This window comes from Macrobrachium rosenbergii, chromosome 18 (assembly GCF_040412425.1).
Source record: "Macrobrachium rosenbergii isolate ZJJX-2024 chromosome 18, ASM4041242v1, whole genome shotgun sequence".
In the NCBI taxonomy this organism is placed as follows: domain Eukaryota; kingdom Metazoa; phylum Arthropoda; class Malacostraca; order Decapoda; family Palaemonidae; genus Macrobrachium; species Macrobrachium rosenbergii.
Genome location: NC_089758.1, coordinates 29,810,809 through 29,829,379, shown reverse-complemented (window position 1 = coordinate 29,829,379; position 18,571 = coordinate 29,810,809). Strand labels below are relative to the sequence as shown.

Below are 18,571 nucleotides of genomic sequence, written 5' to 3'. Positions count from 1 at the left end.
CGTGTCCCCTGTCGCTGTTGACATTTAGGCCTGTCGCTCATTCTTCTCAAATGTTTAGCTTTTTTGCTTTGTGCATATTTTACTTCTATTCCTGCGATGCCGAATTCTAATGTCTTGGTAATGCGTGTTTTTTTTTTTTTTTTTTTTTTTTGTAGATTTTGTAGACGTCATCCTTTCTGCGCAGTAGTGTTTAGTTGCTACAAATTTTTTTTTTTTTTTGCTTTTTTTACTCTTAAAGGAAGAGTAAATAGAAAAAATTTACATTTATATGCCATAGAATTTGAAAAACTGAGAATAGTCTTTGTACAGCAGGTTCGAGAAACGCCATCCTTTCTGCGCCGTCGTGTTTAGTTGCTACAATTTTTTTTTTCACTTTTAAAAGAGTAAATAGAAAAAAATTTACATTTATATGCCATGAAATTTGAAATAAAGTGATAGTCTTTGTATAGGTTCGAGAGCGCGAGAGAGAAATATACTGCAGTTATCTGTTATCTGGCAAAGAAAATCGTGTTCATTTTGATCATTATACTTTTTTTGCATGTAGTCGTTGTTGGTACCACTACGACAACTGAAATTATTCTTGTCGTTCATTTTACTTGTGTTTCGTCCCATTTTGTAAAATTGAGCGACAAATTTCGATATTTAAACATAGTCCTTGGATAGTTCTGAGGAAAAAGGAGCCGGTTATAATACGTGTTTGTTCAACCATCCAGAGAACCGACAACCTATACGTGAAAGATTCATGTTTGGAGAGTATTGACGAAAATGAACCATGACAGCTGACATTCATAACTGTGTAAAACTAAATTTTCCATTCTTTATTTATTGATCGTATCGCAGATTCTCTCCCTATTCACTGGACTTTCGCCTTTGATAAATTCGACGATGTTAAAAATACGAGCATGCGGATTTGAACCACAACAGGACCACGGTGAAGGCAGATCTTTCTAAAGGATCTCCTGGTTTACTGCAGTGCCAAAAAAAAAAAAAAATCGCTGTAGTCTTTGAAAACTATTGAGAGGATTGGTACACTTAAGAAAAGTTCTGTTTCTTTCCTTTTAAGGATTCGAATGTAGCCTAGTTCCCGGTAGGGGAGGTAGTGCTGTCAGTGCACCTCATGCGGTGCACTGTAGGCATTACCCCATGTTCTTTGCAACGTCCCTTCGGGCCCTAGCCGCCACCCCTTTCATTCCTATTACTATACCTCCGTCCATATTCTCTTTGTTCCATCTTACTCTCCTAAACCCCCTCCTAACAATTGTTTCATGGTGCAACTGCGAGGTTTTCCTCCTGTTACACCTTTCAAACAGTTCTACTCTCAAATTCCGTTTCAGCGCTGAATGACCTCATAGGTCCCAGCGCTTGTTCTTTGGCCTAAATTCTATATTCTATTCTATTTTATAACCCAGTTAAACATATCAGTAACCCTTCTCCCCTGTCTTCCCTACACAAACTTTTCTACCCTTCCCCCCTTCTCACCCCTTTTTCAGCCCTGTCAAATCACGAGACACTGACCAAAACTCACGGCTCCCTCGAAACACTTCCCGTCATAAGGATATGAGGCATCAGATCATTTGATCGGCGATGCCACTCTCTCTCTCTCTCTCTCTCTCTCTCTCTCTCTCTCTCTCTCTCTCTCTCTCTCTCTCTCTCTCAGGGAGGCCTTTGAGTGAGGAGAAGGAGGTGGCCTTTCGTAACAAAGAGAACGAGGGCTTCAGACGGGAAATGGGAGGAGTTTAAGAACGCACGGGGGAGGCACCGTGAAGTTCGATGGGCCTTTGGACGAAGAAGAACGCCCTGCGTTTGGTGGATGGCTAACACAGTAGGAGGGACTTAAGTCGTAGGCTGTTTTATAAGGGCCTATTCATTCACGAAGGTCCTCACAGTTCAGCTCTTCTTCGCGACAGGTTGATTATCAAAAGGTTTGTCGCGACATCGGTTCCTTAAGATAGTGTGCCTATACTTGGTAGATTTTCCTTGAATACGAAACGTACCATTTAATTTTTTAGAGTCCCACCTGGCTTTGGCCACTTTGGACAGCTGGTTTTACGGGAAATTTCACTGTTTAACGCTTTACTTCAAGTATGAGTTGTATGTAACTGCAGATAGATACATCATGTGCTAACAGGGCTTAATTGTACATCTCTTTAATATTTTCAACCTAAACCTATTTTGGGCGCTGCAAATTAAGGAAAAAATGGCAGATATTGTTAAACTTCTCTCATTGTGCTTTGCTATTCATATAAATTATGTTAAATTTTCTGTGTTAAGACTCTATCATGTTTCTCAGAATTGAATATTTATATACTTTAGTTCAAAGGGTTCCTTCCTCAAAGTCTCTATTTTTCACTAAGGGGTACCTTATTGTAAATCGATCATGACCCTTAATCTCTCCCATTCCACACATCAGTTTCACTGCAGCCACTGGTATCTCTTCATTCCAGGTTCTTGATCAAAATGAAAAGGTTCCTTCTGATGACTATGTTATTGTTAGAAGTTCCTGCAGCCACCTGCTCTTCGCTTAACCACCGCCTCTGCAACGACACTGGTCTAGCCGTGATTTCAGAATCTCACTTGCTGGTCGGGGATGAAAATCGTAACCAAACTACTTATCCTGGGGACGTCCAGTACCGCAGTGTGATACTGGAACCGAGCGTTTCCGAGAGAGCATCTTTCCCACTGCAAAATTGGCAGAATCATGCCCCTCTGAGAACGGCCCCAGACGAAAGCGTGATCTCCGCCAGCTCAGCGATTTTGACGCCAGCTGACGTCAGCGTTCTTTTAACAGAAAGATCGGCATCATTCAAGAACCTGAAGATCTTACGAGATATGTCTAAATCCTCTACTTCCTCTTCTTCTTCTTTTGTGAAGGAAGAAAGCGCATTAGGCAACGACGATTCCCTGCGAAGGCTTCTCGTATCCATATTCACTTCCTACATGCAACCCTGCGTTTTGGTCATAGCTTACGAGGTGGCATTCGAAGGATCGCCAGTTCTAGAAGCTCTGCTCAAACTTCCCAACCCTAGACAAGTTAGTAAAATGCTGTAATATATTAAAAGATTTTTTTTTTTTTTAGTTTTCTTAAAATTTCAAGAGACGCTGAGGGAACTTAAACTCGTCGAGTAAGGTTTTTTGTTTTTGGTAAAGATCCGTTTTAAAATGTGGTTAGGTTTCTTAAAAGCTTTCTATCCTTTTTGGCTGGCTAGTTGAGTAAAGCATCTGACTGTAGACTGAGACTTGACAACGGACAAACTTCAGTATTTTATGGGCAATTCACGTTCAAACAATTAAGCGTTTTCCTTGTCCGATGAGAATTTGATAACGTATCTTGAACATCGAGGGGACGAGAGAACACATAGGGTAGACAACTCAGTATAACAGAATCTCGAGTACTTAGAAAGACGTATTTATTATCATTATATCCATTCATAAATGTTTTAATTTAAATTTCGTCTAGATACCAGCGGTTGAGATCTGAAAAAATTAGTAATTTTATTCGCTACAAATGAACGTTTCTTACATTAGATTCATACAAACGTTTTCGTGTTTTCTTTTCTCTTTTGCAGTTGGTACGAATGTCCAGCGTCGTGGATTATGGCATGTTTATATGGAAATCCCCCAAGTGCAGAGGTTACGTGTTTCTGCAGGAAAATCCCGAAATCCTACAGAGCTTTTCCGAGAGGCAGGATTACGAGTGGGATTTCAGTGGAAGGTGAGATTGGTTGTTACTTTTATCATATGTACAGTATATATATATATATGTGTGTGTGTGTGTGTGTGCATATATGTATATATATTAATATATAGATTTATATCTATTATATTAATAAATATAGTATATATAACACACACACACATATATATGTATATATATTTATTTATTTATATATACATATATATGTATGTATGCAAAATCACTTATATGGTTATTTAATGAAACATTATCTTGCGACGCCCCCTTGTCTAAGCAGAAGTGTCCAAAGTGTACAAATTTATTTATCTGTCTGTCTGTCTATCTATCTCCGTCTGTCTATCTGCAGGTACATCGTAGTGGGACTGACGAAGGTACAGCTGGAGAATATGTCGTCGACAGAAAAATTCTCCAAAAGCGAAAATTTCATCGGAGTTGTGAAGGTAAGCGTTTGTTTCACCGTAAACTAAATTTACCTAAATAATTTTAAAGCACGTTTGTGTGTGCTAGCGAGTTTTCAGATGTCATAAAAGTAATGTTTTAAAATTAGCTGGTTCAGTGAAATGCCATAAACTTCATTTTTGTTTAAGATGATCTGGAAGTTTTGAATCGCGCAAATATAAATGAGAGACAACTTTTATCTGACAATCTTGTAATTATGATACAAGTATTTGAATCCCCGATGACTCAAAAAAACAAAATTTTTACCTTCAGTTTAAATTAACAAGAAAGTTGTAGGTTACTAAAAAATCAATCAGACGCATTTAGGTAACCAACTTGAAATTATAATCAAACAATTTTTATTCGCATTGTTTCAGAAGTCTCGAAAGAAAAAGGTATTATTACTTCCTTTAACCAAATTGGATGAAGGATGTCACGTACTCATATATTGACTCGTATAATCGGATATATTGGCTCGTATAAAGCAACCCCTTTCGTTCCGTTTACTGTACCTCCGTTCGTATTCTCTTTCCTCCGTCTTACTTTCCACCCTCTCCTAACAACTGTGAGGTTTTCCTCTTGTTACACCTTTCAAACCTTACACTGTCAGTTTACGTTTCAGCGCTGAATGACCTCATAGGTCCCAGTGCTTGGCCCTTGGCCTAAATTCTATAATCAGTTCAGTTCAATTCAGCTGGCTCGTATAATCTGATTGATTGCAGTTTCGTCGCCCGGGTGAATGGGGCTTATACACAAACAAGATCGTGGTGGAAAGGGGCGTCTCTTACTACACGACGTGGAAGGTTAACCGATTTACTCCTCGGAAACAAACTCTCTTTCCCGACAAGCTGTCCAATTTCCGCGGAGCTCCGCTGACGGTAGGGGCAGATGTAGTTGTTTTCATTTGACCTTCCTTGATTCAAATTTTTTAAAATTTCTTATCCATAGATGCGGTAACCCTTGATTTTATTTAATTTCTTATCTACAGATTTAGTAACCCTTGATTCAAATTTTATTTAATTTCTTATCTACAGATTTAGTAACCCTTGATTCAAATTTTATTTAATTTCTTATCTACAGATTTAGTAACCCTTGATTCAAATTTTCATTTGATTTCTTATCTACAGATGCAGTAACCCTTGATTCAAATTTTGTTTAATTTCTTATCTACAGATGCAGTAACCCTTGATTCAAATTTTATTTAATTTCTTATCTACAGATGCAATAACCCTTGATTCAAATTTTATTTAATTTCTTATCTACAGATTTAGTAACCCTTGATTCAAATTTTCATTTGATTTCTTTTCTACAGATGCAAAACCCTTGATTCAAATTTTGTTTAATTTCTTATCTACAGATGCAATAACCCTTGATTCAATTTTCATTTGATTTCTTATCTACAGACGCAGTAACCCTTGATTCAAATTTTATTTAATTTCTTATCTACAGATTTAGTAACCCTTGATTCAAATTTTCATTTGATTTCTTATCTACAGACGCAGTAACCCTTGATTCAAATTTTATTTAATTTCTTATCTACAGATTTAGTAACCCTTGATTCAAATTTTATTTAATTTCTTATCTACAGATTTAGTAACCCTTGATTCAATTTTTTTTTAATTTCTTATCTACAGATGCAATAACCCTTAATTCAAATTTTATTTAATTTCTTATCTACAGATTTAGTAACCCTTGATTCAAATTTTCATTTGATTTCTTATCTACAGATGCAGTAACCCTTGATTCAAATTTTATTTAATTTCTTATCAACAGATTCAATAACCGAGTGTAGTTTCAGCTTCTTTTCCTCTTAACTATATTTACATTTTCGTTTCATAATTGATCTACTGTGGGCAATTGCAATTGTTTCCGCTTGATCTTACTTGATCATTTGTTTAATCATTCATCTGCTGATACTTTAACCAGGTGTAGTTTCAGCTGCTTTTCCTCTAAACTGTATGTACACTTTAGTTTCGTAACTGATCTGCTTAGGAAGTGTGAGGGAAAGGCAGTGGATAAAGATTCTAGGAATCGAAGTTAAGAAGCAGGAGTGCGTGCTGGTACATGGCCAGCTAATTCTACTACAACAAAATGTTATAGCTTTGATCATAGTATTTTTTTTTTTTATAAAACTCATCTAAATTCTTCAAATACGTTGTTGCTTGCGTAACATCTGCTCCCTCCCTCATTTGTAACAGAAATACTCCTCATTCTTTTCCTTCTGGCCAATGTCGTCATTCAGCGCTTTTTTTTTTCTTCCAATACGTTTATCATTAATCTAACAAAACCTTTTTTGATTCCGGCATTTTCTCTTTGTGTGCCATTGCTGACCTAATGGGTCTTTATTGAATGAGACGGCGTAATTGTGTTCCGTTTATGTACGCATATTGGTGAATATAAAAATGTCACGGTGATGTGATATATATATATATACATACATACATATATATATATATATATATATATATATATATATATATATATATATATATATATATATATATATATATATATATATATATATATATATATATATATATATATATATATATATACATATATATATATATATATATATATATATATATATATATGTATGTATATATATATATATATATATATATATATATATATATATATATATATATATATATATATATAATGTGTGTGTGTTAAAGAAAACAAATTGATCAAGAAAAAAGTTGAAAATTGAAAACAGAGGACAAGAACTTACAAGGGCCAAGCATCCGTAAGTCTTTTAAAACCGTAACGCCTTTCCATGCAGGTGACAGCCTTCGACTGGAGACCCAGCGTCATGTACAAGTGGGACGATCAAGGTCACGTGATCCAGAGGTATGGACGGGACATCATGGTTGTCAGGGGGTTGGCTTACGCCCTTAATGCCACGCTGGTCTTCAACGACGCCCCTCAAGGTACTTCTTTTTTCCTTCTCCATTTGTCTCGCCCGCAATCTCTGTTTTCTTCTTCTTCTTCTTCTTCTTCTTCTTCTTCTTCTTCTTCTTCTTCTTCTTCTTCTTCTTCTTCTTCTCTTATCTGATGTTTAGTGTTTTGCATCTTTCTCTTGCGAGAGGAATATATACAAAAGTTTTATTTATTCAGAATTTTATAAATCTCTCATTTTTGTCCAAAATATGGTGTCGTTAGGAGGCTTTTGTTTTGTATTTAAAGACTGGTAATCATTCTTCGACATACACACATATATATATATATATATATATATATATATATATATATATATATATATATATATATATATATATATATATACTGTATACATACTGTGTATATATGTATGTATATATATGTATGTGTGTGTATGTATGTGTGCGTACGTGTGTCCGAGCCGGCACGCTTCACCACACTAAACTGCCACACTGCTAACAGAAAGAGGATCCCTTCTTTTAAAACCCATCCCAAAAAAACAGTAGCGTCCTTGCAGTGCCTCTTACTATCTCCCTCACTCAGAGATCCTGTGGGGATTCCGCTCTCCGAACGGCTCCTGGAACGGCCTCATGGGCATCATCCAGCGGGGAGAGGCCGAGGTCGGGGTAGCTAACCTCTACATCACCAATGTCACATTGCGCATGCTCGTGGCAGACTTCAGCGTGCCCTTCGACAACGAGGTACAGGTTTCAGTAACTGAGGGGGTCATTGAAAAGGGGTAAGCCCCTGACTGCAACCTGGTACTGAAAACCAGGTTTTAATGGTCTACAGGGAAAGTTCAGGGTCATTAACTGAAGTGGGCTCTGACAAGTTGTCAGGGCATGCTGTAGCTGACGGGAACCTGGCACTGAAATCCAGGTTTTAAAGTTCTACAGGAAAAGATCAGAAAAAATTTCCTTTTTGAAATCCAGGCTCAAAAGGTTCAAAAGTTCGAGAGGGAAAGTTCAGGGGAAAGTTTAGATTACAAAGTCTTCAGTTTCCTGAACGAAGTCAGGAGACTTCAGTGGGAGACTTGCCAGTCCAAGATTATTTGTTGTCGTATGTAAGCTCTCAAATCAAATGCACATTCATACAGTACAGGCTTATATAGAAAAATGTATATATCTGTAATAGCATAAATCAGGCCTTACACAAACTTGTAAACAAAAGCAACATAAACTAAACGCTTTGCACGTAAGACACTTGACACACATCAACGAAAATGAAAAATAAAGATGCTCTTTCATCAAGATAATACTTACCCCTACTTCTCCGCCTCAGGTGATCTGCTTTCTGTCACGCCTCCCGAAGCCCCTTCCTAAGTGGGAGAGGATCCTCTATCCCTTCGAATTCACCACGTGGCTCTCTGTCCTAGCTGGGCTGGTGATGAGCGGGCCCGTCCTCTACGTCCTGGCTAAGATCGGAAAAGCGAGGTTGGTAGTGGTGGGTCGTGGCTTGAAAGTGTACTGGGCTCATTATGAATCACTTCACAATACTGATAGGGTACATTATACCCTCCTTTCCTGATGTATGTGATGTAAAACGCGTTATGAATTTTTTTTTTATTCTTTATGCAGTACATTATGGAAATGTATTGGGCTCATTATGAATCATTTCACAATACTAAAAGGTACTTTATGTCCTCCTATATTGATGTACGTGATGTAAAACGCTTTATGAGCTGATTTTTAAGATTCATTATGCAATACATTACTGCGACCCTTAAATTATTTTCCTTGTACTTTTAATCATTTATATGAACATTCTCATCTGTTTATGTATTAATTTGTTCATTTATCTTTGTTTTCTGATAACTGATCTCTTCTTTCTGTATTTCCTGCTACTGTAGCTTCTGTAACTTCTTTCCAACGAACGCCATATTCTTTGGAAGCTTGAATTTCAAGTCAGTGGCTCCTGTTGGCCTGTTCCATATGAATAGGCCTCATCTCCTGAATAATAATAATAATAATAATAATAATAATAATAATAATAATAATAATAATAATAATAATATATAGTTAGTTCTATACAATTGTTGCCGCGACGTTTCGACAGACTCTTCTGTCATTCTCCAGCGGGAGCTAGTAGAGGACTGGCAGATTGCATAGGTCCTTCTGAACTTATAATAATAATAATATCTGTCCTCGAGCGAAGAGCAGAAATCCAATCACTTCTTCCATTCCAGCGGAGGCGAAAGGACAGACCTGCAGAGCCTTAATTTCGCCATCATGTACGCCCTGGGCATTCAGTTCATGGAAGGGCAAGCCCACACGCCCATCCGCAGGGGCACGCAGGTCTTCGTGAGCTTCCTGTGGCTCTATGCCACCATCATAACCACCGTCTACAGCAGCAACCTGACGGCACTTCTGACGGTGGCCAGGCAGCCTTCAGTTATCGACACAATCAGACAGCTTCACGAATCGGGAATGGAGGTTGGGGGCATGGGCGCCATCTTTGGGACTGCGCTCGCGTCTTCGACGAATCCTTATTTGCAGGTGGGCTGTGTGTGTGTGTGTGTGTCCTTACTGCCCTAAGACAATTCAACTTGTATTTTGATATTTTACTTACATTTTTATTTATTTATTTATTTATTTATAATAACAGGAGTGAATTTCCTTCATTTACTTCGATGTCGATTCAGGGTTGGTCGAGTTCCTCTAAAATGCGATTTACGCATCATTCGTTTTTTTAAGTTTTTTCTTCCTAGTTGAGGAAACTGGTATATTAGCTTTAACTGTGTTGATTGCATTGATATTATAATCATTATTGATAGCAGCAACAACAGTAACAATAAGTACAGTATTATTATTATTATTATTATTATTACGAAGGGCCTTTGTTGTTGTTATTATTATTATTATTATTATTGCAGGCGCTGTCTCTTCGCTATGACGTGTACAACGGCCGGATAAACGTGTTGTACTCACGCATGAGGAAGGGAGATATCGTCATCATCGCGGGACTAAACGTCTTGCGGTACATGGAGACGATCGAATTCACTCACGGAGGCGCCCCGGAAGCTTACGTCATTAAGGTGAGGGGCCTTAAGGATGGTGGGGTTGGGGGGTAGGGGGGGGAACTAGTCCTTTTTGAAAAAACGAAAGAAGTTGGAAAATGTGCGAAAATTTGGGAATTTTTCAGACATTTTGTGGCAATCCACCAAGTGAATATAGGGCATTTTGTAGAATTCGTCGGTGTTCTGTAGTTATCTAGTTATTTTATTTTCCGTATGCATATGAAGTATGATATCGAAATTCGCTGGAATATTTTATAGTTACGTAAATTTTACTCACCTGATCCCTTACAAATTCGCCCAAGGTCTAGATCTTGAATTCGTCCGTATGCGACGAATTGTTGCCCTTACCTATCACATACATTAGAATAAAATTGTGAGAAAAATATAGGCCTACGCATTAAGGAGGGTTGAGACGCACGCCTTTTAATAAGTATGTCTATTGCAATCATAAAAAAATTCTCGTGAAACACCAGTTTCATTCATGCGAGTACTCGCCTGTGTTATATTGTGTTTATTAACATGAAGTACTAGGTATGTCAGTGTGTTTTGGTATGAATGCTGTCATTTAAAGTATTACCTATTCATTCAAGCAGTACAATCACAATTAAACATTAAACTTAATTGGCCAGTGTACCTATAAATGCATATGCAGTCAGTAATTTCACAAACTGCTAATTTTTTCATTTATGGAAAACATTTTTGCAACAATTTCAGCACAAAATTTTATTTACAATCCTTCCAACTATTCATTTTGCAACTTCATTTAATTTTTGCACAGTTCCTCAATATATTCGCTTCATCTTTCTATTTGCCCATTTTCTTTTTCACAGGAAACGTTTTCTCCATACAGTATCGGGTTGATCACTCAGAGAGGGTCTCCACTGAAGGGAAAGTTTGACGTCTTCATCAATCGGATGGTTGAGAGTGGACTGGTCAACTACTGGTTCCTAGAATCTCTCAGAATGGCGAAACAGGTCAGCCATTTTTTGAAAATTATTTTCTCTCTCCTTCAGCGCCTGCCTCCCATAAACTCCTGTTCATTATGTAGATTTTTCACCAACCCTTGGTCTTCCATTCTTCTTATAGTCTAAAGCACCCTCTGAGCTGTCTTCAACCATAGTAAGGTTTCATAGCATTTCAGACATTACTTTGTCTAGGCAGGTACTTTTAGCAACTTTTTTTTTTTTTTTTATCTTTCCTTGTGTACCAGTCTCCATACTCTAGTGTGGATGCATATGTTAATGTAAAAATACTATACGTCCTTTGCATTCGCGTTGCTTTCCTCACCTCTAGAAGGGCAGTTTTGTAGAGCAAGAATTGTGCTTGTGATAGAGAAATTAAATAGATACTTGGTAAAACTTAAGCTGTATCCAAATCAGCCTCAAAGAGCTGTACATAATTTTACATACAGACACTAGTATGTGCAACGTGGAGAGAAGCTCATTTATATATTAATTAATTAATTAATTTATTTATTTATTTTACTTTCAGGAACTGCATGAGAAAAAGAAGCACCAGCTAGAGAATGAGGAAGGCGGGGAAAACGCGGACACTAACGACGACACTGCCCCACCGGACGGTGAACTCGTCGAGGTAGACGACGCGGGAGTTCAGTCTCTCAGCTTCGAACATTTGGAAGGATTCTTCTTCATTCTTCTCATGGGATACGTGTTCTCCGGCCTTGCTTTCATCTTCGAAATGAGAGCCAAGTCGCATTAGAATATTTCTGCAGCAGGCGTAACACTCGAATTCCCGCTCTGAATTAGGCGTCCATAAGATATTTGATGAAAAGTTTATATATATATATGTACGTTACAGACTCTTATTAAGAGAACTCCTGATGGCAATACACATACATCATATTCCTTACTTCTTGGCCCAACAGTCGTCAGAATATTTATCCATTAAATGATAGCTTTGACTGATTAAAGGCTTATGAATAAGAGCAGTCCTCGTTGTCATTTACATCCCCCGAGGTAATTCTCATAAAATCACGTAAAGTATCATACTCTCTTCCAAGGCACTCAGTTGATGTCATAAATGTTATTCCACCCTCGGCTGGAAATAAATAGCGCATAAAATAAAATAAGGACTAGTCATCTTTTACCTTACCATATCTTAAGCATCGCTATTTTCAGGTCCCCCTGACAAGGTAAGCTGTCAGCTTGTTATTTTTTAGGTTAAGATATTTTTCAGTTATTCTTGATCTCTCGTTTTTCGTTTTTGCAGTTTTTTTTCTATTCTAAAACAGTCACTTTGTAGACGGTTTCCTCGCTGTTTTTTTCTCTCCGTGAAAAAGTACCTTCAGAAAGTTGCTGCTGACTGGCTAAACACGACTGCCGAAAAAGTACCTTCAGAAAGTTGCTGCTGACTGGCTAAACACGACTGCCGAAAAAGTACCTTCAGAAAGTTGCTGCTGACTGGCTAAACACGACTGCCGAAAAAGTACCTTCAGAAAGTTGCTGCTGACTGGCTAAACACGACTGCCGAAAAAGTACCTTCAGAAAGTTGCTGCTGACTGGCTAAACACGACTGCCCGAATGGCGCTCTAGTACTTTAAGTCAATCATAATAAAAAAGACAGTAAATGAGGTCAGCAAATGAGCCCTATTACTGACTCTGACACCTTTTAAAATAAAGTTCATTGTAAGAAAAAAAAGTAGAGGCTTTTGTATTTCAGATCGCTGCCATAACAGAGGTAGTCTCCGAAAAAAATTATATTAGCATTATCAAAATCATGAACTGTACTAGTACGCGATCATTTCAGTCGTATATTCACAGTTCTTAAATGCAGTTCTAGAGAAAGCAGTAGACACAGTTCTGCATATTTACGGGAATTGGTATATACCATCGACTCATGTTTGAATCCATGGATCAGTGCACTTGCGTGAAAATTAGACTGCAAAGGGACTGCAACTGACTACGGAAATTTTCGTAAATGTTGCATAAACATCATTAAGTTGTTAGTTTGGAGTCTTAGAATCATCTGTCTAGTTAGGGAGAACAATACAGTCTTGGCGTTGCCATTCGGCTCTTGACAGTTTATCGTTTGTGTCACATTTATAAAGTCTTAAGTTTCGAATTTGGTTCGATAAAAATCAGACATTGGCTTCGGTAGATGTATTTGAAACGCGAAATGCAACAAACTGACAACATTCAATAACAAGAATGACGGGGTAAGATTCTCATACGCAGCCTCTATTACAGATTTGTATTTTGTAATCATTCATATGAGATTCTTCCTCGTCAAACGGTTATGGAACTTCAAGAAAACCTTGGGGTACTCCCGACGTCTCGGCCTCAACATGAAATGCGAAGCGACGGTGAGATACATCTAAAGGATATTGGAACACATCCCTGGAAACGGCCTTGGAATCGTGAGGAGCGTAGGAGAGGCGGAGGAAATGCGTCTCCTGAGGATGCTCGAAGTCGTATATCTCCTTCTCAACAATCGTCACAGCTGATCGAGGTGTCAACGGAGCGTCCAAAACGCAGGAAATTCTTGTTGTATTGGCGACCGAATCTGGTGAGATGAATAAGTTTAGTTATTTTTATTTATTTAATTATTATATTTTAGAGGTTTACTTCACAGGATGTAATAAATTGTCTGTTTTACTTGGGAACCGTATAACTAAGTATTGAAAAGGCATTTGAACTTTACAGAGTGGTTTTTCTGTTGTATTTTTGTTATATGTAAATTACTATATCAAACTTAGGTAGGACACCTTTTTAGCAAGTATTTCACCTTAATTAGCAGTGGCATTTGTCTTGTGTAACAGATCTAAATACATATTGTAGCAGCTCTCTCTCTCTCTCTCTCTCTCTCTCTCTCTCTCTCTCTCTCTCATGAAATCATTCCAGCCAAAAGGAAAGTCATTTTTCTTGCCTCAAAAAGTTCCTGTTTGACAGGGCAGATCTGCGGATGTTGTCGACCTCCGCTGACTCCTCTGGGACGGGAATTGGGACGTCGATGGGTCCTTCTTCAAGACCGATGTCTTCAGGACCGGAGCGACCAAACCTCAAGAAGTTGCGGTTGCGTCCGAAACGCAGGAAGTTGCGGTCCCTCTTGTTGGCGGACAGAGATGCACTTTCGTCGTCTTCGTAGTCAGCTCCTGCTCGGCCGAATCTGGAAGGACAGGTAATAATTCCAGGTGTTATTTGGAACTCTCATTTCTAATATGTGGCTAAATATAATGACCACTGACTCAAGTCCATTTGAGATTACCTGAGGAAACTTTTTCCAACGCCCCTCTTTTCTTCGGCGCCGCTGCGTCCGAACCTGAGGGAGAGTGAGGAATGTGAATCATTATATGATGAATATTCATTTTGTGGAAGCTCGCCTTCTCAGACGCAGAAACTTGAGAGTCTTGGTATATCAGGACTGAGAATAAATGCAGTGATGATATTCTGATGAGACATTTTGTTTAGGTTTAAATTATAATCTATATATATATATATATATATATATATATATATATATATATATATATATATATATATATATATATATAGCTAGCCTATATATCATATATATGTATATATATAAACACACACACACATATATATACTTACATGTACATAATGAAAGAACCCACCTTATGAAGCTGCGATCAACGTTGCCTCTCTTCTCAGGCAATGCCAGGCTTCCATCATCGCTGTTATCTGTAGGGAGGCCTACGGAAACTGGAGGCTTAAGAGCTTGGCATAGACAGCTCAGCAGTCCAAGGACAATCCAGGAAGTAACGATCATTGTGGTTTGGAATCCTGAAAGGAAAACGGAAGAAGAGGTCCTTGGTTAAGACTTTTCGGTAAACTAACCTAAAGATGTTTAATATCATGAGAGGAATTCGTGGTAAGTAAATAATCAAACTTGAAGGGTTTTTAAGTGATGACTCATATTATGAATTTCACGGTAATAACCTGTTCTGATATCATCAATAACTGTAGCGCTAATTAGGATATGTGTAGAAAGAGGGAATAAGGGTGGAATGTTGATTTCACAAATTGTGCGCAAACCATTAGCAATAATCCCCAGTGGAAACTTGCTATCTTTCAAAATAATTGTTTTTTATTCCATTTATATTGTTAATTATAGATCTACAAAGGTCGTTAATTATAGATCTATACAGGTCACTGAATGAAGTTACATTAAGCACGAAATATGTTTTAGGCTTTAACAATGTCCTTTCAACAAAACCTCAAAAGTTACCTTTTGTATCCAGGAGTTCAAAAGGAGAGTGGCTGGTTAGGTGTAGAAACTCGAGGGCAGGGAAGAGGAATGTGAGTTTGCAGCCATTCTTGACGCTTATATACTATTCCGGGGCTCGACGCCCCCACACAGAGGGGAAGGACTTCTCTTTGGAGGGACAAGCCTTCTTGGGTTACAATAAGCAATGGGGTCTCTTGAGAGGCCAAGAATATCCAACGCGCGCTCTCTCTCTCTCTAGTGGTCACTGCTCACGTAGACTTGATGGAGTATCGAGATCTAAGGTCCTATTTCATTCAGTGACGAGTTGGATCTTATTTTCTTGAAGGAAATATGATAGAAAAAGGTGGAATTGAAAGCTACAGACAAGAAAGTTTATAAGATCACGACAGACATATCCACTTATCAAATATGATGGTATCATCCAATTATGACATAGCAACAGATGCAAACAAAGGTACTGAATACAAAGAAACCTCATGATTTTCAGTATTAAAACGGACTGCTTAAAGTTTTAAAGGTTTTAGACGAAAGGATCAGTCGTGAAGTTGTTGTGAGCAGAGCAGAGGAATAATAATAATTTGCATTTGATCAGCTCTGACAGATTTGCTTGACGTAACAAGTAAAGTAATAAGATTAATATGAGAGCGACAGCAGGTGTTAAATTTCCAGCTACCACTACTTACATTAAAACAGAGAGAGAGAGAGAGAGAGAGAGAGAGAGAGAGAGAGAGAGAGAGAGAGAGAGAGAGAGAGAGAGATTTTACCACAAATATTTGCGGAGATCATAGATCGTATATTTTCTCCGTTACCCAATGACGTTTTTACCTCTCGGGTGAATCTCGTGATAAACCCACGGGAGGTCGTTATGGACACAACACAATCTTGTGTTAGCGACACAAGATTGGCAGAGAACGGTGCCACCAAAACAAACCAGAATTTGACATCTTTCATTTGTTATATATATATATATATATATATATATATATATATATATATATATATATATATATATATATATATATATTGTTATATTTGTATATAAGTGACACCTGGCAGCTACAACATTACTAAGTAATCTCGTAAGCAAAGGCATCATTGTCAATTGTTATTGCGTTCTCCGCAGCGTTCCTTCGGCCCTTTGCTGCAACCCCTTTCATTCCATTTACTGTACCTCCGTTCATATTATCTTTCTTTCGTTTTACTTTAGTGATAATAAAATCATTAATTACAAAAGTTTACCGAGGTGCTTATTATGTTTTAAACCTATGAGAGAAAAAAACAGGGAAAATCCAGGACCAGAATTTCAGATATCTTGGAACAACATCAAACAGCAAGCCATGAACGGGATGAACCCTACAACCCCTTTTTGGGGGGAAATTGACTGTCCTATCATTGGATGTTGATGACGTCACTCAGCACTCCTGCTCCCCACGTCATGAAATCTTACCGTGTACCACTAATATTTCAACTGTAAACCGTCATTTATTTATGTATATGCTCTCTTTGAGTATATGCCTATTGTCACAAAGTCTTTCAACGTATATAAAGTAATTTTTAGGTAGATTTGAAACAAAGAAATTATTTCAAAATGCTAATAATTCGTTTTATTTATTTTTGGAAGAGTGACCAGTTTATGTTTATTACCGTGGTGTATCGAGGGTAGTCTTATCCAAGGAGTCTGGAGTAGTACTAATAAATAACCGTGTAAAATTTATAATAAATAAAGGTTTGAAATTTAATGTTTTTCTTTAATGCCTTTTTGTCACATTATGTATTTTTTAAATAATTATTGACAGAAATGAGCAACAACAGCGATGCATAACCAACAATTTGATAAGAATTAGAGTTCTCTCAAATGGCTACAATGGAAGAAGGTAGCTTCTGCATAAGTAACGAAAATGACTAGTTAGTAACTTTCTTCTTTGAGTTTGGAGCTCGAGAGCATATGTCTTTCCACTTGTGATTCATTTTCTTTAATGACTACTACGATGCAAGAGCAGATACCCCGAATGTGGACATTTGACGAAAGTTAAATCTGTTATGTTTACATAAGCGACATCTGGCAACTATTTCAACAGGAAAACAGCGTGAGTGGAAGAGCTTCTACACAGTCCCACTCACTTAACCTCGATTAATGACGTCATCTGATTTAGTAAACAAAAACGTTTCCGTCCTGAATGGATGTAACTCGAGCGTTTTTTTCTATTCCATGCAGTATAATTTCATTATATATATAATACATTATATATATACATGTGTGTATATATATAATATATGTATATATATTAAAATGTGGAAGAAGTTAATTGACAGGATAAAATTCAACGCTAAAGCAATAGTTCTTTTAGCATCCATATATCAGCGTATAATGTTATCATGTCATATATACAACTGTCTCTGAAGTCTCTACCAAAGAATACGAGTAATATGGACTCACTAGTCCTATCTCCTGATTTACGATAAGAGAATATTTTCATTTCATTTTTCGTAATTAGTTATTATCAAGTCATTATATACAAAAGACTTCTTATGAAACTCATAATCATTAGAAATATTTCTTGAAATAAGCAAAAACTAAAAAATAACCCCAAAACCGGGGAAATCCTCGCCAAAGTCTTTGTAAAAACAGCAAACAGCAACTCATTAGCTGGAGAAACACTGCGAAGATCCTTCTTTTTGGCGGGAGATTGACTGCCCTCCCATTGGCTCTCGATGACGTCATGAAAAGGTGCCACATTTTACTATTTCTAACTCTAAACCATCATTCATTTAAACCGAACTCACTTTTGTTCATATATCCGATGTCATAAAATCTTAAATTATATACAAAATAGGTTAGAATAGATTTGAAATAAAGAAATAGTCTGTAAGTGCTAATTATAAGTTAATTTCCTTCGTGCAAGAGGTGCAGGTTTATGTTTTATATGTCGTTAAGGGCATGTTTTCGTCCAAGGAATCTAGAGTAATGAAAACAACCACTAATTAAATATTTTTATGAAATAAAGCCACAAAGTCTAATTTTCTGCTTTGCATGCGCCGAAATTTCTTTTTCTAGAACTCGGTGTGGCGCCGTCATTGCCTAGTCAGTTTTGCCGATTTTTTTATTTTTATTTATTTTTTTTTTTTGCAAAGGTGTTACAGTGTTTTGAAAATGCCAGAGTGTGTTAGAGCACTGTCTTATAAAGGGGTAAGGGCCCGGCAAAAGAGAGTGAGCAGCTGGGCAAACCAGCACATAGGAACTTCATCCCTCTCATCAAGTTCTGTTTATCGGA

The 18,571-nt window shown here is 37.3% G+C and overlaps 2 protein-coding genes and 1 long non-coding RNA gene across 3 annotated transcripts; 2 read left to right on the top strand and 1 right to left on the bottom strand.

Annotated features, from left to right (window-relative positions):
* Positions 1 to 155: 155 nt before the first annotated feature.
* LOC136848242 (ionotropic receptor 21a-like) lies at positions 156 to 11,931 on the top strand. The gene is made up of 12 exons (XM_067120604.1): positions 156 to 1,922; positions 2,445 to 3,030; positions 3,567 to 3,712; positions 4,041 to 4,134; positions 4,855 to 5,010; positions 6,918 to 7,065; positions 7,619 to 7,776; positions 8,357 to 8,508; positions 9,261 to 9,570; positions 9,948 to 10,109; positions 10,922 to 11,065; positions 11,583 to 11,931. Exons 2-12 carry the CDS (start codon positions 2,458 to 2,460, stop codon positions 11,808 to 11,810), a joined length of 2,271 nt encoding a protein of 756 aa, XP_066976705.1. The 5' UTR covers positions 156 to 1,922; positions 2,445 to 2,457; the 3' UTR covers positions 11,811 to 11,931.
* A 1,545-nt stretch (positions 11,932 to 13,476) lies between these two features.
* LOC136847988 (FMRFamide-related neuropeptides-like) lies at positions 13,477 to 15,386 on the bottom strand. Its single transcript, XM_067119998.1, has 5 exons — positions 15,300 to 15,386; positions 14,686 to 14,854; positions 14,316 to 14,369; positions 13,977 to 14,216; positions 13,477 to 13,613 (listed from the first exon to the last, which is right to left on the bottom strand). The coding sequence occupies exons 2-5, from the start codon at positions 14,838 to 14,840 to the stop codon at positions 13,535 to 13,537; spliced, it is 528 nt and encodes a 175-aa protein (XP_066976099.1). The 5' UTR covers positions 14,841 to 14,854; positions 15,300 to 15,386; the 3' UTR covers positions 13,477 to 13,534.
* LOC136848241 (uncharacterized) lies at positions 13,479 to 15,339 on the top strand. Its single transcript, XR_010855982.1, has 3 exons — positions 13,479 to 13,616; positions 14,000 to 14,228; positions 14,723 to 15,339. It is a non-coding gene; the product is annotated as an uncharacterized lncRNA (long non-coding RNA).
* Positions 15,387 to 18,571: the final 3,185 nt, after the last annotated feature.